Source organism: Pleurotus ostreatus (genome assembly GCF_014466165.1).
Source record: "Pleurotus ostreatus strain PC9 chromosome Unknown scaffold_2, whole genome shotgun sequence".
NCBI lineage: Eukaryota > Fungi > Basidiomycota > Agaricomycetes > Agaricales > Pleurotaceae > Pleurotus > Pleurotus ostreatus.
In genome coordinates, this window is record NW_023503157.1 from 1,642,201 (window position 1) to 1,662,914 (window position 20,714).

At 50.4% G+C, this 20,714-nt stretch overlaps 8 protein-coding genes across 8 annotated transcripts; 5 read left to right on the plus strand and 3 right to left on the minus strand.

The window, feature by feature from the left end:
• Nucleotides 1-300: 300 nt before the first annotated feature.
• GCV2 (glycine decarboxylase subunit P) lies at nt 301-4,042 on the plus strand (the record flags this gene model as incomplete). Its single annotated transcript, XM_036772953.1, has 15 exons — nt 301-699; nt 748-808; nt 860-1,462; nt 1,522-2,222; nt 2,279-2,458; nt 2,510-2,629; nt 2,678-2,725; nt 2,774-2,910; nt 2,966-2,995; nt 3,046-3,394; nt 3,449-3,543; nt 3,596-3,733; nt 3,790-3,875; nt 3,929-3,951; nt 4,007-4,042. 15 exons carry the CDS (start codon nt 301-303, stop codon nt 4,040-4,042), a joined length of 3,006 nt encoding a protein of 1,001 aa, XP_036634426.1.
• A 185-nt stretch (nt 4,043-4,227) lies between these two features.
• Nucleotides 4,228-6,519, minus strand: PC9H_003361 (uncharacterized protein; the record flags this gene model as incomplete). The annotated part of the gene is made up of 1 exon (XM_036772954.1): nt 4,228-6,519. The coding sequence occupies one exon, from the start codon at nt 6,517-6,519 to the stop codon at nt 4,228-4,230; it is 2,292 nt and encodes a 763-aa protein (XP_036634427.1).
• A 219-nt stretch (nt 6,520-6,738) lies between these two features.
• On the plus strand, nt 6,739-7,163 carry SSS1 (Sec61p translocation complex subunit; the record flags this gene model as incomplete). Its single annotated transcript, XM_036772955.1, has 5 exons — nt 6,739-6,801; nt 6,859-6,892; nt 6,944-7,037; nt 7,087-7,101; nt 7,151-7,163. 5 exons carry the CDS (start codon nt 6,739-6,741, stop codon nt 7,161-7,163), a joined length of 219 nt encoding a protein of 72 aa, XP_036634428.1.
• Nucleotides 7,164-7,410: 247 nt separating this feature from the next.
• Nucleotides 7,411-12,734, minus strand: PC9H_003363 (uncharacterized protein; the record flags this gene model as incomplete). Its single annotated transcript, XM_036772956.1, has 24 exons — nt 7,411-7,593; nt 7,643-7,680; nt 7,735-7,796; nt 7,853-7,985; nt 8,044-8,105; nt 8,159-8,229; nt 8,286-8,339; nt 8,393-8,470; nt 8,520-8,553; nt 8,613-8,699; nt 8,765-8,945; nt 9,011-9,062; nt 9,553-9,783; nt 9,833-10,104; nt 10,160-10,279; nt 10,338-10,436; nt 10,489-10,592; nt 10,654-10,879; nt 10,931-11,753; nt 11,806-11,913; nt 11,962-12,170; nt 12,228-12,390; nt 12,440-12,488; nt 12,544-12,734. The coding sequence occupies 24 exons, from the start codon at nt 12,732-12,734 to the stop codon at nt 7,411-7,413; spliced, it is 3,630 nt and encodes a 1,209-aa protein (XP_036634429.1).
• Nucleotides 12,735-12,917: 183 nt separating this feature from the next.
• On the minus strand, nt 12,918-14,231 carry PC9H_003364 (uncharacterized protein; the record flags this gene model as incomplete). The annotated part of the gene is made up of 6 exons (XM_036772957.1): nt 12,918-13,116; nt 13,172-13,312; nt 13,362-13,573; nt 13,625-13,742; nt 13,797-13,966; nt 14,016-14,231. 6 exons carry the CDS (start codon nt 14,229-14,231, stop codon nt 12,918-12,920), a joined length of 1,056 nt encoding a protein of 351 aa, XP_036634430.1.
• A 179-nt stretch (nt 14,232-14,410) lies between these two features.
• PC9H_003365 (uncharacterized protein) lies at nt 14,411-14,971 on the plus strand (the record flags this gene model as incomplete). Its single annotated transcript, XM_036772958.1, has 4 exons — nt 14,411-14,487; nt 14,541-14,742; nt 14,799-14,903; nt 14,957-14,971. 4 exons carry the CDS (start codon nt 14,411-14,413, stop codon nt 14,969-14,971), a joined length of 399 nt encoding a protein of 132 aa, XP_036634431.1.
• A 265-nt stretch (nt 14,972-15,236) lies between these two features.
• Nucleotides 15,237-17,433, plus strand: PC9H_003366 (uncharacterized protein; the record flags this gene model as incomplete). Its single annotated transcript, XM_036772959.1, has 7 exons — nt 15,237-15,394; nt 15,465-15,563; nt 15,631-15,784; nt 15,850-16,063; nt 16,220-16,443; nt 16,566-16,697; nt 16,759-17,433. 7 exons carry the CDS (start codon nt 15,237-15,239, stop codon nt 17,431-17,433), a joined length of 1,656 nt encoding a protein of 551 aa, XP_036634432.1.
• Nucleotides 17,434-17,723: 290 nt separating this feature from the next.
• On the plus strand, nt 17,724-20,251 carry OCT1 (Mitochondrial intermediate peptidase; the record flags this gene model as incomplete). The annotated part of the gene is made up of 4 exons (XM_036772960.1): nt 17,724-18,263; nt 18,326-18,842; nt 18,897-19,556; nt 19,611-20,251. 4 exons carry the CDS (start codon nt 17,724-17,726, stop codon nt 20,249-20,251), a joined length of 2,358 nt encoding a protein of 785 aa, XP_036634433.1.
• Nucleotides 20,252-20,714: the final 463 nt, after the last annotated feature.

A 20,714-nucleotide genomic window follows, 5' to 3' on the forward strand; every position in this document is an offset into this window, starting at 1 on the left:
CCGAGCCAGTGAAAAAGTTTTTCTTGACCCGTTTTGGACAATTGGCGCGCCGACTGTGGACTTTGAGCTCGTCGTCCTTATCAGCGAGCAGCATGAATAGCGCGATGTTCGTTGTTGTCTCGAACGCTCAGAGCCAAGAATTGATTGGATTTACGCAAGATATCGCCTATCAAACATCGTTCCACTCCGATAAGCAAATTTACTCGGTGAACGGCTCGGTGAACATTTAAGCATGACCCTAGCTCCTCTTTACTGAGTTATTACTCTTATCCCTCCATCTCCTCTTCATCCTCAACCACCATGTCTGCCCTGCGGTGGTCTGCAGGCGTCAGACTCTTTGTCGTACCTCGGGCTCGTCGCACGCCATGGCGAACGCGCAACTTTGCGTCGCTGAAGCCAATCTCATCTCTCTTCGCTCCACTGGATACTTTTCCAGACCGCCACATCGGGCCCGATGACCATGAGACATCCCAGATGCTGTCGGCTTTGGGATACGAGTCTTTCGACGCGTTTATTGCTGATACGGTGCCTCAGCAGATTCGTGTCGAAAACACGGTGACCAACGGGACAATTCCACCACTCAGCGAATCAGAGCTCCACCGACGAGCCAAAGCACTCGGTGGGCAGAATGATAAATTTAAGAGCTATATTGGGATGGGTTATCATAACGCTGTGGTTCCTCCGGTTATTCTGCGCAACGTGAGTATCACCTCCCTTGTTTGCGAGTACATCACTTATAGTGCCAAGGTCATGGAAAACCCCCAATGGTATACGCCATACACTCCGTACCAACCTGAGGTTGCCCAAGGTATGTCGTAACTTCCCCATCTGCATATTCACGGCGTAATTGGTCTTCTAGGGCGCTTGGAGTCTCTCGTCAACTTCCAAACAATGGTTATGTCTCTCACGTCTATGGATATCGCGAATGCATCGCTATTGGATGAAGCTACCGCTGCTGCTGAAGGAATGGTCATGGCCTACGTCAACTCCAGTCACAGGAAGCGGTCTTTCTTCGTAGATTCTGGGGTCTCGCCACAAACTCTCGCGGTTCTTGAGACTCGTGCAAAGGGATTCGGTATCAATATCGTCACGGGAAACATTGATCGGGTTCTATCTGATGATGCCCTTCGCGCAGACCTCTGCGGTGTTCTCGTTCAGTACCCTGACGTTAACGGCACTGTTAAAGATCTTGGCGCTCTGACGGAGTCCGTCCATTCCGCTGGGGGCTTGGTTGTGTGCGCCACGGACCTTCTCGCTCTGACGATGCTCAAGCCTCCTGGAGAATGGGGGGCCGACATCGTGTTGGGAAATTCAGCTCGTTTTGGTGTTCCTGCTGGTTATGGTGGCCCCCACGCGGCCTTCTTTGCGGTCACAGACAAGTTAAAACGTAAAATGCCTGGGAGATTGATTGGACGAAGTAAGGATGCCACAGGGCGTCCTGCCTACCGTTTGGCTCTACAGAGTACGTCCCACACTTCACTTGGATTAACCTCAAGGCTTACCACGTGACCGTATCATCAGCACGCGAACAACACATTCGACGCGAGAAGGCGACCAGCAATATCTGTACGAGTCAAGCGCTCCTTGCCAACATGGCGGCCATGTATGCTGTTTACCATGGACCCGAAGGCATCAAGCGCATTGCCGAGCGGGTTCACGCATTAACACAGGTCTTGAAAATGGCGGTCGAGAGTTATGGTTACAAGTCGATCAACAACGAATTCTTTGACACCCTCACGCTCGACGTCTCTGCCGTCACTGGTACATCCGATGTCGTACATGCCACGGCCATGGCCGCGAACATCAACCTTCGTCTTGTAGATGATACCCACGTTGGTGTCACTCTTGATGAAAGCGTTGGACCTATTGATATCATGGCTCTTATCAACGTTTTTGCATCCGCTGCTTCGCTTCCCCCGGTTGAAAGGTCGTCCCTCGCCTTGCCCGAGAAAGTCGCTATCCCTTCCCATCTACGCCGTTCCACTGACATCCTGCCTCACCCGGTTTTCAACAAACACCATTCGGAGACAGAAATGATGCGGTACATCGAACACTTGGCGTCGAAGGATATTGGCCTTGTTCACAGCATGATCCCCCTCGGAAGTTGCACCATGAAGTTGAACAGCACCAGCAGCATGATTCCGCTAACCTGGCCGGAATTCAGTAACGTCCATCCATTTGCTCCCGCCGATCAAGTCAAAGGGTATCTCACCGTCATTAAGGTCAGCTGGTGGAAACGTAGTGCCATCCACACCTTTTTAAACTTCAGCTGTTACAGGAACTTGAAGACGATCTTTGCAAGATTACCGGCTTCCATGCCGCTTCCTTACAGCCCAACTCCGGGGCTGCTGGTGAATACGCTGGTCTCTGCGTCATTCGCGCGTACCACGAATCTCGCGGCGAGGGGCATCGCGACATTTGCCTGATCCCTCTTAGTGCCCATGGCACCAACCCCGCCGTGAGTCCGTCCCGTCGCCTTGTGGATAGCCGTTAATTACTATTCAAATAGTCTGCTGTCATGGCTGGATTGAAGGTTGTTCCCGTCAAAGCCCTCGCGAATGGTAATTTGGATTTGGAAGATCTCAAGGCAAAGGCTGAGAAACACAAGGAGAACCTCGCCGCTTTCATGGTGAGCTTTAACAGCCTTCTCTTCCTACTCGAATCTAATACGTTGCAGATCACCTATCCTTCTACTTTCGGTGTATTCGAAGACGGCGTCCAAACAGTATGTTTCCCGTTGACCTCTCTTCCAGTTTCTAACCATTCGATGAAGGCTTGTCAAATCATCCATGACAACGGTGGTCAAGTGTACCTCGACGGTGCCAACCTGAATGCCCAAATTGGTTCCACAAATCCTGCTACCTGTGGTGGAGATGTCTGCCATATGAATCTTCATAAAACATTTGCGATGTAAGTTGTTGATCTAATGTTACCAGTAAGAGTTACTCATTGTATGCCTTTGTAGCCCTCACGGCGGTGGTGGTCCAGGTGTTGGGTAAGACAGTTTCTTTCGGACATTCAGAGCTGTAACTGACTTCAAAACAGCCCTATCTGTGTTGCGGAACATCTGGCGCCTTTCTTGCCCACCCATCCTTACCTCGCCCAACAACATGATAGCAAAGCCATCAACGCCGTCTCAGCTGCGCCGTTTGGCAGCTCCTCGATCCATCTTATTTCCTGGGCATATATCAAGATGCTAGGTGGTCAAGGACTCGCCGACTCTTCCCGCGTCGCCCTATTAAATGCCAACTACATGGCCCACCGCCTCGCTGGTCACTATAGCTTACGTTACAAGAACGATAATAACCGGGTTGCCCATGAGTTGTTGATAGATCTCGCCGAGTTTGACAAGGCTGCTGGACTCAAAGTCACCGACTTCGCGAAACGCCTTCAGGTTGGTCCGGTAGAACGCATCATAACATTCAATGAGCTCACATCACTGATATAGGACTATGGTTTCCATCCTCCCACCTGCTCGTGGCCTATCTCGACGTGTATGCTCATAGAGCCCACCGAATCTGAAACCCTGGAAGAGATTGATAGGTATGTAAATCGAACTTCTTCCTCGCAACTCCTTCAAACAGATCTTGCCCAGGTTCTGTGATGCTATGATCCAAATTCGTCAAGAAGCCGAAGATATCATCACCGGGAAGATGCCCAAGGATAACAACCTTCTGAAGAATGCTCCTCATCCCGTTCATGTCATTGCCTTGCCCGAAGAGGAATGGAAGAGGTAGGCTATGTATGCCAAGATGTTTCATGCCCTTTTCTCATGTACAACGCCCACAGACCATACTCTCGTCAAGATGCAGCCTACCCAGCGCCCTGGTTATTGGAAAAGAAGTTCTGGCCCACGGTTTCAAGAGTTGATGATGGTAAGTCCACCCCTTTTGATGCATCGTAACATCAATAACCGAACGCATCATAGCCTACGGCGATCTCAATCTAATTGTAAGTACGACGTTTGGTCATCGCTTTCTTGTTACTGACGCATCTACTCCCTTAGTGTGATTGCCCCTCCGTTGAAGAATTGGCTTCATGACCCTTTGAGTCCTCGTTTAGCACGTAGACATTAGATGATGAACACTGCTCTACTAGACTTTCTACTCCTCTAGAAATTCTTCCTTCCTTTCTAGCATGTTCAACCACGCACGCACGCACATTGTATCATTATCACGTCGATCTCTCTATTTTGTACTTACATGGGGTTTCTATCTAGTCTATACATCACTTTGTCCGCAGATCATCAGGTAACTTAGCCCAAAGTTCCGGTAGATACCGCTCAATCCGAGATGCTACCTCCAGTTGCTGGCCGGACTTTCGCGCGAAAGACATGAGGACTCGAGCTGTATCGCTGTCGGGAGCAATGTCTTCTTGGGTCTTCCCCATTTCTAAACATGCGATCTTGACGGCCTCGTTGAGCATGCCTAAACGGCAAAGACATTCTATCCAGGTGTTCCAATTGTGCTGGTTAAAGAGGAAGTTGTCTCTAGACAACTGCAAGCAGACCTGCTTCGCTACCTTCCATGACCCGGCATGCCCGCATGCATCCAGAATGATGCTGACACCAACGTGGTCAAATCGTCCGGATAGATACATCATCTCCCAGACCCGACACGCATCACCGAAACACCCTAGGCGTTGATACGTGTCCATGAGCTGATTTAATAAGTGAGCATCAGGCGAAATGGATGCATCGAGGGTGATGTGATCGTGGACACGTCGGACGGCAGTCACCAGCCTTGGGAGAATTTCCAATGGAAGGGGTGAATCGGGTCGCTGGAGACGTGTTCCGACGATGGCAAGTTGGCGGAGAAGGATAGTGTAGACTTCCGGTGTCATCTTGTGGCCGGCATGTCGCATGTCGCTGACGATCTGGAAATACCTGGGGAGAGAAGGAACGTGGTCCTGTGGATTGAACGACAACTTGCAGAACGCGTTCAAAACGATTGCATAGCCTTTAGCATCAAGGCCACCGCAAAGCTGCCTGTAGAAGTTGAAGGCCTGGTCGAGGTTTCGTGAATTCCGCATGAGTAGGACTATCGTCGAGGTAATGACGATGCTATCCTCTAGGGAGATACCACGGCTTTGCATATCGTTGAGCAGGCCGACAGCTTTACTGAAATGCTCGGTGTTTGGGGATACGGCAAGGGCTCGGAGTAGAGTCGAGTAGATCTGCGTATCTGGTCCGTGTGAATGGCGTACAGAGGTTTCGCCATCTTGAGTGCCAGCATCCTCGACTTGGATTGGGGATGCCTCTGCAAGCTCGCGGTATATAGCCAGGGCCTGGTCGACGGCCTGGTCTGTGGGTGGTAGAAACGTACTCTGGCAGAGGGCCCTAATTATGGGACCGACCAAGGCAGCATCAATCGCGACACCAGCAGACTTGGCGTCGTTATATGTGGCAATAGCGGCAGCCGTATTTCCCGACCGACAAATATTCGTAATGAGGATGGACCAGTGCGAGGCCGTGGCAGGGAGATTCAATTCGCGTTCAAGAAAGATGATATCCTTGGATGACCTAGCATGCTGGATTATTGCTTTGAGAGTCGAAGAAGAGGCAGTACATCCGTCCTTTTCGAGCTCCCTGAAGAATCTGACAGCAGCCTTGATACCGCTAACCCGGGCTATGGAGGATAGCCATTCATTCCATTGCTGCTCCTTTTGCTCCACCGAGAAGGACATGTCGGGAAATGATGCAAGGTAGTACTGGACAATCTCAACGCCTTGCCGAGGGAAGCCTAGCTCGGCGCAACAGCTGTGAAGTAGAGCCGCTACAGAAGAATCGTAGGGTAGACCATCGCTCTTCATATCGTCCACTAAGGTCTTGAAGACAAGGGTATGCAGATGGGAAGATTTGAGGGATTCACACCGTGCTCGGATGAGAAATTTGTAGGTTTCGTTTGTGGGCTTGCATCCGGACGCGGGCATGTGGACCTTAACTATGTTGCGCACGTATTTGAACGATTCGGTGAGCGTGCCATTCTCAATGTTCTCCAGGAAGAAATGCCATTGGTCTCTGGACGGTTTTAAGTTTCCTGATTTGCGAGACATCGTTTGTAGCCAGTTACACGCCGCCTGGATGTGACCATTGCGGACGAAGGCTCGCAATAATGCATCATGAATTCCGGTCGTAAGCTGAATCCCGAAGACTGTAGATATGTCGTCCGCAATTCCCGAGATAATCGAAACGTCGGCTGGTCGTTTTGAAGAGCCCAGAGAGTCGATCACAGTGATGAAGTCGTCGGGTGTGAGTGTCGGAGAAGAGGTATCGTCCTCGGTAGGACTTTGATTATTCCGTGCCTTAACGAGGGCCTTATATGAAGCATGGATCTCTGCTATATCATTCTTTGCATATGCAGCGGCCTTCAGCGACTTCACCAGCGCTCTGAAGTTCTGTGTCCTATTTTCTGGCGTAGGCCTTGAAATCGCGATATTTCTGACATGGTTCGCGGAACGGGCAGTATGAAATTCATAGGCTGTGCGTCCGATGCGTCTCAGACTGACACGAAGGTACATTCATGCATGAAATACTGTCACAAACGAAAAATTCATGAGACCAAGTGCCAGCGGAGGGATTTGACAGAAACATACCCATGCGTGTTCTTGGTGGCGAGCTGAATGAGCGCCGAACGGAAAATGTCGACGTGGTTTCAGTGACCGTGGGAAAGCATAACCAGGTGAACCTCCGCCAGCAGAATTGCAACGCCATTCCTCACTCTCCTTTGTACCGCTACCATGTCCGACAAACTTCGTGAATTCATCGAGATTCCTCAACAGTTCGTTCGGGAAGGCAACCAAGTACGTTGGCCCACAAATTCGCCTGTTTTCTCGACGCTGACCTCCTGGGTTCTGCAGTTCCTCACTCGTTGCACGAAGCCTTCACAAAAAGGTTTGCAGACTCAAAATGTAGCATGAGGGCAAGGACTAAACCAAGGAACAGAGTTCACGCAAATCTGCAAAGCTGTTGCGATTGGATTCAGCATCATGGGATTCATTGGCTACTTTGTCAAGCTCATCCACATCCCAATGTACGTGTTCCTAATGTCCAAACACCGAATGGTCTCATTGAATGATTACGTGCAGAAACAACATTCTAGTGTACGTGGCTCTCGTGTCTTGTGCTTCATTCGTCTCATGTGGTCTCCAGTGGTGGTGCATAGTTTTGCAGGTCTACCCATCGCGTCCAGCTCTGTACATGTTATTTGCTTTAATACATTTTCTATCATTAATACCCCTCAACACTATTAACTAAGTGACTACCTCACTACTACTACTAAGAGCCACCATCCCGTTGCGCCAACGCACAAGCACTCCCGGCCGAGCTCAGACTTAGCGTCTGGGGCCATGCTCGTAATGGCTGAAGACAGCGTTCCATAAACCGTCGCTTGAGGATGCTGGTAGCGTTGGTCACGTCAGGCTGCGCTGCGACCCATGCACCGTCGTATAACTCGGTGTAATGGTTGTGGACGAAATATTGATGCTCTCGATATCTGGCAGAGACATAGGACGGCCGGTCGGGATATCATTGTCGAGCTCCCGAAATGATTGCACTTTGTGTTTCCTCCAGAAGCACCATGTAATGAACAAGTCCTAGAGAAGCGTTAGATGTTGGTAAACTAAGTTAGCCATTTGTACTAACCCTTTGGGTACCGAAGACTATCACAGCGGTTAGAGGCACTGTCATGAGCTGCTAAGCGAACGTGTTCAATCTTGGATAATGGAACAACGCACAGGCTGCTTGAACCATGAATGGCCACGGACTCTCGGTACCCGACAAAAAGAAGATACCGGCACTGACAAAGGCAAAAACATAAGTTGGCGGCTACAGGTGGAGAGGAAGTAGACGCACCTCAATGTAATGATCGAGTAAGCATTGAAAATGCCAACGCGAGCACACATAGATGCTGATGTTTGTCGATTCGCCAGCGGGAACACCCTCGAAATGCGGGACCGGATGAGGCAGTATCGCACGCCGATAGCAACTATAACCCAATCAAGGGATAAGGTGTGGATAGAAGATGACAAAACGACTCCACGTACGCTCCAGACCAATAACCAGAACCAGGATGACAGTGCAGAACATAGGCACCCCGAATCGACGGCTACGTTCAGAAAGTTAGTCCACGCCAAATTCCGATGATCAGAGGAAACTTACAAGGGCTCCTTATCTGTCGTGCAGTACAGTGCGTTGAGAGATATCAACGATTCAGGGTACTGTTCGATCAACTGTGAGATGTGTGAATCAGCTTGGACTGCTAGAATCAGAGTAACGGACGACTTACGATCGCTGTTGGTAATGCAAACATGCAGAAGGCGACGTAAGGGAGTATCAGTGTCTATACCCATGTCGTTCAGCATTGGATGTGATGAAGGGGACTCGTAGACATACGAGTAGTAGCCAGAGTGTCGCTGGCCAACGGGGCTTGAGCGGTGATGGAGGGGATGGGAAGTATAACGCAGTGAAGACCTAGTTCAAGTCAGAACCTCGTAGAAGTCAGAGCTAAGGAACGACGTACCTGTATGACGACAAATAAACCAGCTACGGCTGCCCTGTGATCATGGATGTGGTAAGTCTATTTGGGCTGGAACGAATAGTGAGGTTAACACACATTGGTGGTGCGCCATGTACCATGATCGCTTGCACCTTACAGTCAAAGCTATCTGTGGTCACGTTATGGTAAATGGATGAATACAGCCTAGGAGTATACGTATAATATGTCAGGTCCGCTGTACGTTTAAAACAGCAAGGGCGTCGGCTTACCGAATGCAGTATGATATTGAAAAGATGATCCACGTTATGCAGAAATTAAGGAGGGTCGGATGGCGGACGACATTCTTTGCGAATATGAAGGTAAGGAGGAGAATCGGTAGCCCGATATGGCCACCAGCGAGATGAAGAGCGAAGAAGTAGGGCGCGAGATGCTCAAGGTTAGGGGAGGACGCTATGATGGCGGAAGCGGGCCAATCAGTTGCCGGGGATATTTGGCCGGGCGAGAAGGGGACTCACCAATCATCCTGGCTTGAATATATCGCAAAAGCTCTTCCTGGACGCCCGAGGGCTATCGTCCACGGTGCATAGGTATGTCGTTGCAGTGGGTGCAGAGTGTGTTGGGCGGTGCCAACCGAGGTGTCAGGGTAGAAAAGCGGTATATATCCAGTTCGGAGCCGCACGCGGTCCACCTGTTTCACGGTCGCAAACGCTGTCAAACGAAATCCGGGTGAGAAATGGATGCAATGACCAGCATGGCACTCTGCAACCTGCAAGACCTCGTCGGTTTAAATGCGGTCTCCAAGCGAATGTCAATCTAAACCTGATGTGATATGGTTGATGTTGCTCCCATCGTTGGTACAGCTATGGATAGATTGTGCCAGGCTTGACGCCGCAGAACCTTCGATTCATCATATTCCATGCGGCAACATTCGTAGCTAGGCCTCACGTGTCCGAAGGTGACAGCTCTCCTTGGGGAAGCCGATTGCAAGTGATTGTCTAAATAGAAGGCGTATGTGGGATATGCATATCCGTACCATACTTATCTAGGAGCCACCAACTAGAAGCAATCCAAAACGAGTCGATGGGGTCGCGATAGTGAATGCAGGCTGGAACTGTTTATCGGTCGACGGCACTCCTTGCGGAAGAAGTCCCCCGAACTTTTCGCCATCAGCATAGGGAATGAATGCCAGAGGCGGTTGCAGGAACGTCGCCAACAAATTCTGCGCCCGCAAAAGGTAGCTAGAGACACCCTGGTCGAGAATCTGTTCCGACGGGGCAGTGTCGAGATACTGAGAGCGGGTTGTCAGGCTAGAATCAATCAACGACAACGATGCTTACCTTGGTCCGAATGTTGGCGATAGCTAGAGACAGGCTTGCCTGAATATCGCCCCATTCCGACCGGGAATCCGCAATTTTCTGTAGGCACATTAAGTCTGCGATGTATTCTATTCGCTGTATTCGATCTTCATCTTCCAATAGCTTAGAGACGAACGAACGAAACCATTCTGCTAGCGGATCGGTATCCCTTTTTTTGCGATAGCCGTTGAGGCGATGGCTTAAAGATTGGAGCGCGAGAAGTGCATCCAGTAGGTTACATGACGGCGCCCAAACTACGGTCAGGACGATCAGATGCACACATAGGGTAAACCCAACATTGCTACAGACCTGCGACAGATTCAAATGATGTCGAAGAGCTGTGATAATCACGAATCACTTCTATTATCGTTCCTTGTTTCCATTGATCCGCGAGCTGATCGCTCAGGGTGCGCAAATTATCACAGAACGCTAGAAATCCAACGTGAAGATGTGTCTTCGGCACCAATGAGTGTTGTCAGAAACATACAGTTGGCTTCCCCTCTCTGGCAACCCAGGTCTATGGGTAGGGACGGTGTGTTGGACAGCCAGTCAGATATCCTAGCAATGAACGCAGAGCCGTTGCGTGCTATCGCGTAAATAATGTCAGCTTCGGAAAGCGACAAATGAAGAAGACGCACCATTATTATCGTCACTCGAAGCGGCTTGCAAAATGGACACTACTCCTTCACAGAATCCGTTTGCCTCAGAAAGATGAACGGCTCTTAAATGCTGAGCAGAAGGGCTGAAAAGATGTCAGGACACCGTGGCAACCACTTCATATACCACGGGAATGGAGAACTCACTTTGCATCAACATTGTCCCGAGATTGAATGCATGCTAGATCACGTTGCAACGATTTTGCACAATTCTCCAACGTGGATAACACTTCATCCAGCAACGCTGTGCGATACTCAAGCTGTTGTTGTAAGCGAGACTTGTACTTTCGAAATGATTCGAGGGATGTAGACGCAGAATGGAGGACCGGGAGTGGAGGCGCTTGGAATAGAAAACCAGTGGAATCCAGGTCATCTGGCCACCATGATTTAGATAAACTTGGATAGTGAAATGAAGGAATCGCACCTAGATGCTCTGGGCTGGGATTTTTATTGACAGTCGCCACGGCCTCGCTAACACTTCGCTTGAAGGCCATTTGAGCGTCAGAGAAAGAGGTCTTCCAGATTGATAGCACTCGTTGATGGCATATATCATCAAATATCTGCGTCAGTTGCCCATATTCTTGCTTCTCCAGCCCCGTCGAGGATTGTATCCAATTATGTACCAAAGTCCGAACGTTCCAAACTTCCTTAACTTCTTGCAAGCTTGCCATCCATTGCCCTGCACCATTTACAAACGTATTGCAAGCGTCTGTAAACCAACCTTGAAGCTTTTGATTGACTTGAGCTTGCGGAATTGTCGATGAGGAAGAGGAGAGGTCAACATAAGGTTTGTAAGAACGAAGGTTCTCAGGTAATAGCAAGAGATGGGCAGACGACGGGAGGCTTGTTAATAGGGAGTGCGTCGTGAGGAGGAGTTCGCTATTAGTTGACACGGATGGCAGCTGAGAGGTTGAAGAATCGGCCTGGATATATCGTAGTACACCGGTGAGCAATGACGGTTGATCGTGGCCGTCAAAGTATATAATCCGGGAAGCCTTCACAGTAGTTGTGATTGACGACAGCACTGTCTGTAGCGTCTGCTTGTATTCGCGTACGGCTGACGGTTTTGGGACAGTGTTGCGTTTACGCGACATCGCTGGTATGTGTCCATTACCAGAGGATACTTCGGAAGCTGGAGTTGAAGCAGTTCGCAGTGCTCTCGATCGCTGGGCTAGGAATATGTTGAAGGTCTCAACCAGAGGTTTTGAATCGAGTAGATGGAGGGTAAGGAGAGCAGCGCAAGCGTCCTAGAGGGCCGAATGTAAGTTGGCTTGTATGTAGGCTGCTATATCATCTGACCTCAGGTGGCATTGTCACTTCGCGAAGAAACAGTGTACTGCGGTGGATGATCTGTGACCGAAACTGGGAGACGGCCTCCCATTGCCGTTGCACCAACGGAAATTGTTCCTTGATGATTGTTAAAAACGAAGAGATAGATTAGCATAGCTAGCTCACCAGAACGTCGATACCCTGATGTTGCCATGCGTCTTCATCTTGCTCATCATCATTGACCAGAGCGCGATAGACGACGCGGGATAGAAGAAACAACCAAGCAGCAGTGAAGTGCTGTTTCTTCTCGATCAGCCGCCATAAGTGCTCCGGGGCGTCCAAAAGCAGTTTCATATGTGCCGAAAGCAACTGCAGCGTCTGAAGGTGGGCGTCAGCTACAGGCCGATAATCAGTTTACTGAATTCAATAGGACGCGTAGTAAATGTACTAGCCTTTATTTCCGGGAAGGGAAGCATCCTTTAGTTCAGGTGGCGGCTTCTGGGACTGGATAACATTCTTCGCCTCTTCCAGCGCCGCCTTGACACGGGTCGATGATCTGGCAATAGAAATTATGGATGTAGACGCTTGGAGAAGGTCGCGGTATCGTTCTCTACGCTTCGAGATAAAGTCTGTCTGGCGAAGTAGCTGGACGAGATATGCCTACGCACCCAACCATGAGCCTCAGCTCCTCCTGCTTCGCGTCAGCGTCCTCCCTAATTGCGGCATCGTCAAATCATAATTGCGACCTCGAATGGGGAGGCTGCGCACCGGAGTCTCTGCTGCATGAGCTTGACTTCAGATACGGGGTACTTCGTGAACATCTCATCTGGATCGACGTTGTACCCGTCTGTAGGCAACTTGGCCATTGATGTTGTCCGTGTGTGCGAGAGCCCCGGTCCTGCTTTCGCCATCATTTCAGGCTGAGCATGGCCATTAGAGTATGAAGGGCGAGACGACATGGAGGTTCAGAGCAAAAGACGCGACACTCTGTATATGCCGCTAGGTATGGGGCTCGCAGTGACTGTCGTGGAACGAACGAACGAATAAATGCCATTACATAAGCCGAAATCTGGAAATTATGAATAGAATCGAAGTCTGTATGTACAGCTCATGATAGCAAAAAAATCCGCGCAAGTGTTCTTTCACACTTTCCCTAAGTCTACTGAATCTACTTCTGAAGGGGTCTTGTCATTTCCACTGGTATGCGATACAGCGCTGCCACTCGACTCTGTGCGAGTTGCAACAGGTGGCGGCCGTGACCCTGGTGTTTGCGGGTTAGGTGACAGAGAGGCGGAAGCAGTGTTGGCCAGTCGCTGGTCAAGTGCTTTCAGGGCCATTGCACTGATTTTATTTTGAGTATTCAATAGCAGCTGCCGGAAATAACTTAAATGCGTACCGTCGGCGTTCTGCCTCAGCCCGTGCGCTTCCAGGTACTTGTGTATAGATACCTGTTTCAACATCGCCATGGGTAGTTGGTATAAGGTGGAGCTTGTTGGCGAGTGAATAAACGGTGTTGCCAAGGAGGCCGAGGGGTTTGCTGCGTCGAAAGTGAGGTCAAGTTACTTGGAAGGGTCTGGTGAACGTACTGAACAAGGGGCGGGAACCAGGAAAGAAGCGAAAATGTCTCGCTTCGATCGCCGTACGTGACAATTCCACCAGTAACGTCTCCAGTGTTCTTCTTGTAGAAGCGCAAGTAGATCCAGCTCACGAACCATCCAAATTGGATGATGATCCATGGGCATTGGAAACCAATGATGCACATAACGGTGGAGAGTGTTAGGTACGCCATTGGGAGATTCTGCTCGCGTATGTTAATAGCACGACCTGGTTTGAGTTGCAAGATACTCACTTTGACACGAGCCTTCAAGACGCCCATAACTTGTACTTGATGCTCGGGCATGAGTTGTGTGAACGCGACGAGTATGCCAATTTGGAGGGCCATTTGGCCGCGATATTGCATTCCGTACCTATGAATGTGGGATCAATTGATACCGATAGAAAAGTAGATGTGAAGTACACACAAGAGCAGGTCTGCATTTCGCAATGCGAAGTATTCTATCCAGTTGAACCCGAAGGCGATGATATTGGAGAAGGTAATGGTGACGACGATGAATTGAATGGTCTCTATGCTGCCCCAAATACGCTCCAAGTAGCGCAATGATATCGGAACAAACAGCATTGTCGTAATGAACTGAAAATACGTTAGCGGGGCCCGGCTGACAATACAGGTCGATACGCACCTCAAATATGTTCGTCTCGACGAACGCAGACGTGAATAGCGTCCATGGATAGAACAGACTCGATCCCGGCAGCAGAGTAAGGTACGGCGTTGGCCCAGCGCCATGCCATTGTAGCCAGGCGTAGAGGGCGGAGAATGCAACGGTAGCCGCAGTGAACCCACGCGTCACTGGAGGCGTCGAGGTGATGACTTGCAGCGGTGAGCTGAGGATGGCCATGTCGTCTGAAATTGGCTTGTAGACCGTCGAGGGCCTCCGAAAAGCCTGAAACGTCGGGAACGAGGAGGAAGGCCTTGGGAGTCTAGCAGAAAGATTTTGGGTCGGGCGTAACTGCTCTTGGGCGTGACTTTGCCGAGACGTGACCCCGTGACGTATGTGCTTCTTGCACTCGACCACCCATGTCCGACTATGATTTCCGTCCTGGGGGCTCCCTCAAGCTCAAGGGGGGAGTCGCGGAGGGTGGAGTAGTGAAAAAGTGAGTATACCTTCGCTGCTCTGGTCAATGGTCTCGGCTGAACTCCTCTCCAGGAAGAAGAAATCGAAATCCAAGTCGAACCAGAAGGAGACGACTACAGACCCAGAGCGCGAGCGGGTCAAGGAGTTGTTGTTCCAAGAGGATAAGGTCTCGCAATCTCCGTCAGGAAGCGGCCGTAACTCTCCCGCTGCTTCAGGCAATAACGGCCGCAAGACCAAAGCGGAGGAACGCTTTGAGGAGGTCCAGAAACGAAGGGTGAGTATCAGGCGTGTTTTCTGTCTGCTATCCTGTTGCTGATTTATTACTTTCAGCTGGCCCAAAAGGTGGCCAAATTGGCGCATAAGACGCACAAGGACCGCGTCAGCGAATTTAATACACATCTGGAGTTACTCAGCGAGCACCACGATATCCCCAAGGTAAGCATCAAACGGTCTTGCCACCCGTTGTTGATATTCACACCATCTTCTAGGTTGGACCTGGTTAAGACTTGTTTTGTACCTTCGTACCCGCTGTATCATCGTCGCGCTTCGCAATATATCTGTTCTTTGTCTACGGGTCCTCCTACGTGCCCCCTTTGCTCGTGTACCGTTTAGCTTTGCTGTATATTACCGCGTGGATGAATTGAAGTGTTATTGTAACATATTTGTACCGCTAGTATGAAAATAACCGAAAACGTGATCAATATAACCACTCTTGCTTCCTCCCTTCATCCACCTGGCTATCATCCCGCGTCGCGCACCTGCCACAACATGGCTGCTGCTCCTGCGCAAGAGAAGAAGCCTCACATATGTCCGCCATCGACCGCCACCCACCCATCAGACCGATGGGAGACCATGTTCGTCTACTCCTTTATATGCAAGTTCACCAATCTCCGGGGGAAAGTGGAAGGGCTCGAGTCTCCAATGGAGTCAGTGTTCTATTCTTGACAATGCAGTGCTCCGTACTGACTCTCCTCAACGTGTTTGCGGCTCATTCAGCCTGGAAGCTGCGTTATTGTCTCCTGAGGCTAGTCCTATACTAGTGGACATCCTAGGGCGTTTCATCCGCAATCTGAGACCGCAAACGCGTAATATCGGGTGAGCGCATGCCCATCCAGTCTGTCGACCGGGCACGGCCGTTTAACCAACCTCGTTGGGTGTCTAGGGTCGATCATATATCATCCACAATAAGCACCGTCATGGCTGAATACTTTAAATCCTCAGAGCGCTCCGTGTTCTGGGATGACGCCCTCAAGATGAACGTGGACCCGTTTCATAATCTCCCCGGTGGTTTCTTCGCCGGCGATTGGGATTTCAAGGTGTGTGGTCTTCTCCTCCTTCCAGAGGCTCAATCTGACATTTAGTACTTTGGCGCGATATATAGCTCAAAATATTACGCCAACTCGTGGAATTGCAGCTCTGTCACAGTCCGGAGATTAAGGCCACTATTGACCACGCCTGGGGCGTGGTTCACAACAAGCACAAGAAGAAGGATTCTGCCGCTGCGAATGGGGACCCCGATTACAAGACTCAAGATGGCATACAACTGATTCCTATCGGCCAGGATATGCATCGCAAACGTTTCTGGGTCATAGATGGTCTGTGCGCGTTCCTTTTCTCCGTGAACCCGTATTTGCGTGTATTTGCCTGGGGACGCCAAACCATTAGATCTTGCCATGTCGCCGGCCTATGCCGTCCCGTCTAAGCTTCTGTTAAAGTCCGCATAACTCACAGCAACTTGTGTTCTACCGTAGATTCGCCTCGACTCTATGTCTCAACGAATCCTTGGAAGATGTCAGCCACATTCCAGGCTGTATCGTCATCCAAAGAGGAATACCTTGCGATACTCGAGAGCCTGAAAGAAATTGCACCAAAGGAACTCAAGAAAGGCGAAAGACGGTCTAAGCTAGAGCAAAACCATATCGCCCTCGTTGCCGCCCTCGAGGCTCGTATACCAGCAATTGACACCGAGCTCGCTGTACGTATTTTCCTATACATACGTTTCATATTTCATAACTGACGGCCTTGATTATCGATTTTTCTAACCGTTGGTTATCACGATCTGACTTTCTACCGTTTTTACCCACGATTTGTTTTTAGAGGGTTTCAAGAGTCAGAAAGCGGATTGAAAACAAGAGGAACTTCACTATGCTTTCTGAACTGCGGGAAACGCGAACTAGACGGCAGACGAGACGGCCAGACTACGTTTACAGCAACGACGTGGTCAGTGACGTTAGTCTGAGAATTTCTTGGACGCTTTTGCAGCAGCTGACTTGTTATTTTTGGAACTCAGGATGATGCTGATGAATACGTCGACCGAGGCGACGAAAACTACGACGAAGAGTTCGAGGCGGACGATTTCTTGAACTTTCGGTCCGACACACCTAACGGCCAAGGCTCTCGTCACTCTGCCCGCTCGACAGCGACACGGCGTTCGACGAGAACTGCCGCCAAAAATGTCAATGGCAAACGTGAAGCAGAACCAGATGCTTGGGAATGGCGCGGTGAAAGGCGATCTACCAGGCGGCTTGCGCATGCCAGCACGTCTTCCGATCCAGAGCCACCATATAAGCGTGCGAAAACGGAAGACAGTGTGGTCAGCACGAATTCTGTCGGCGGTATTTCGTCAGCATCCATGGCCTCCGCGAACGACGCCAATGGTATCAAGGTGAAGAAAAATGGCGCGGCAGCGGTCAAGCCCACGGAAGTTGCGTTAGAGCAAGTCGCTGGGCGGAAGAGGAGCAAATTCTGGTATTACGCCGTGGAGCCCATACCCAACGCGCCGACGACGAATGATCCTGGTGGGGTAGATGGAGCAGCGAACGGTGTGGATACGGCTCAACCCCTCGCGAATGGGGTCAATGGAGACACGCATGTCTCTTCGCCTCCGCCGCCGACTCGTGTTGAAGAGAACAAGGCCATAAGTATGGAAGTTTGCGCTTCGACGGCACCTGTAGTAGGCTCATGAGCGCTGCAATACCCCCTCCTCATTATCTGGATGTTATTTACTGGTTACCCATCATAGTATAGATCACATAACACAGACCATGTACCATAGGTATTTTTTTGACAATATCCACTTTCCGTCGCGTATTTTATCCAAGTTCTTGCTGGAGGTAATTGAGTTTACAATCGACCAATGGCAGAGAAGTGTTTAATCAGCCGACCCTGATCGGGCTGGATTTGACGCCGGAATCAGGCCGAGGTCGCGACTTTTCCAAGGTGGGTTCATTCGGACGAGTGCCTTCCTCGACATTCATGCTCGCAGCGCCAGCCAGAGATGCGCTCTTCAAGTCCACAAAGGCTTTGTTTCGATTTAGAGGCTGTCTCGTGGCCAAGCAGAACTCGCGGCGTTACATCTCAGCTTCATCGAGAACGCTAGCTCGTCCGACCACCACACCGCTTCCCCCTTCCCCTGATGACCAGGCTCTCGTAGCGGTCTTTGACCAGCCATCATCCTCGACATTCAAGAAACCTTTGTTCTCGACTCCGAGCGGTCTATTTGGACACGGGGTGCTGGCTCACCCACGAGGATTGATCACTCTCGCAGAAGCCACTCTCGTGCGAGCACAAATACTCACGAATCGCATCCTGCGAGCCAGGCAGTCTCGAGATGAGCTGATGAAGGTGGTTAAGAATCTGGACCGGCTCAGCGACATGCTTTGCAGCGTCATAGATCTTGCAGAACTGGTGCGAAATGCACATCCCGATCATGCTTGGGTTGATGCGGCCAACGAAGCTTACGAAACATTATGCGAGTTCATGAACGTATTGAATACTCATGTTGGCCTCTATGAAGTGTGTAGTCACTCTGAGTATGCATTCATTCATTCCCCCTTACATGTGTTCTATTCACTCAGGTTCTGAAGGCGGTTCTGTCGGACCCGTCAATAGTGAACTCACTGGGGCCCGAAGCTTATAGTACGGCCCAAATATTCTGGAACGACTTTGAAAAGTCTGCCATCAACCTCCCACCCGACCAACGGAATCGCTTCGTTTCTCTCTCGTCAGAAATTCTCGTCCTCGGTCGGGAGTTCTTGAGGGAGGCGAACTCTGCACGACCGCCAGCTGCAATTAAACCCTCAGAACTCGATGGTCTTAAAGACAAGGGGATGGGAGTCAGGCTGCAGCTTCAGGCCCAGTTTACGCAGCGGGATCTCATGGTATATCCAGACTCGCTCCAGGCGCAGATGATCATGCGTTCTGCGCCTGCCGAAGAGCCCCGACGAAAATTATACATTGCCGCGAACTCGAGCACACCGCAGCAAATAGAGCTGCTGGAACGTTTATTGCGTGCTCGTGGCGAGCTTGCACAGCTCGTAGGCAAGGAGAGCTTCGCCCATATGACGCTGGGCGACAAAATGGCCAAATCACCTGGTATGTCTTTTCCTCCGAACGCTAAGTACATTCGAAACTGATTCGATCTCGCAGAGAACGTTAATTATTTCCTTAATGCTTTGATGGATTATACGCGGCCCTACGCCCGTAGTGCTCTCCGTACATTAAGCCAGCGGAAGCAAGCACACCTTCATACCCCGCCCTTCCCCGTCATACAAGCATGGGACAGGGACTTCTACTGCCCGCCCGAACCCCCGGCTCCGCCTATACACCTCCCCCCGCTAACCCTCGGCACGGTATTTGCTGGTCTCTCGCGTCTCTTTCGGCACCTGTACGGTATATCTTTCCGACCGGCCGATTCAGCCTATGGAGAGACTTGGCATTCCGATGTCCATAAACTCGAAGTTGTAGACGAGGAATCTGGCGTCATAGGATGGGTTTATGCTGACTTGTTCGCGAGGAGAGGGAAGGCTGGTGGAGCAGCTCATTACACTGTTCGATGTTCAAGAAGGACTGATGATGACGATGAAATGGGGGACGGTACATATGAAGTTGCTGAACCGCACCTCAAAGTTTCCAGGGAATTCGAGGCTGCGAAAAGGCATCGAGTACGCGGTAAGGACGGCGTTTATCAACTACCGCTTGTTGTGCTGTTGTGTGGGTTTGCGCGGCCATCAACTTCTAGTGGACCTACCGTACTGGAATGGCATGATGTCCTGACGCTCTTCCATGAGATGGGCCATGCTATGCACTGTAGGTCGCCCTCTGGTATCGGCATTTCGGCCTTATTAACCCTTGCGTTTCTAGCCATGATTGGGCGTACCGAATACCAGAACGTCTCCGGGACTCGTTGTGCTACTGACTTCGTCGAACTTCCTTCGATATTAATGGAACACTTCCTTAACTCACCAACAGTCCTTTCTCTCTTCGACATGTCCCCCTCGACCTCCCCTTCCTCCACGCTCCAGCAAGCCGGCAACCACCATCAAGACCCCTGCCACGCCATCGACACGTACTCCCAAATCCTCCTCGCCTCCCTCGACCAAATCTACCACTCTCCAACCGTCCTCTCCCCCTCATTCCAATCAACATCCGCCCTTGCCTCCTTGCACAACACCCAAGGTCTTATCCCCTATGTCCCGGACACATCCTTCCAAACCCAATTCGGTCACCTCTTTGGGTACGGTGCAACGTATTATTCGTATTTATTCGACAGAGCGATCGCTTCGCGAGTATGGCGTAATGTGTTTGAACACGACCCGTTGAATCGAGAGTTGGGGGAGAAGTATAAGAACGAGGTGCTGAGGTTTGGTGGTGGAAAGGACCCGTGGAAGATGGTAAGTGTGCTGCTGGATTCTCCCCAGTTAGAGACGGGCGACGCAGATGCGATGAAGGAAGTTGGCCAGTGGCGCATCGAGGACGAAGTTGGCTTACCTGGAAGACACTAGTCCTGATCTACTTATGTTATGATAGAGACAGTATGATAGAGACAGTAGTGGTTACGATCCTGGAACTTTATACATTCGTTGGATGCAAAAAAGTCTACTGGGTAAAAATACAGTAATGGCATGTGGGATATATAAACCATGAATTCCTAGATGTATGAGATTCGGCATAAGAACATAGTGCGAGCGGAGGGTATAAGCAGCGAAAACAAGTGTACAAAGTAACAGAGCAAAACAGAACATGAAAACATGGAAAACAGAGAAAACAACGAGAAAGAGGAATGATACAAGGTAATAATGATATGATGAGCTTACAACATGAAGCGTGAAATGAATCTTCGTCGACCCAGCCTCTCTCCTAACAGCCTGCACTCCACGATGGCACGACTGGTGACACCCGGCATGCAGCAGCCGGGAGCTTGATGTGGAGTCGAACCACCATCACCGCTTACTGACCAGCGCGCAG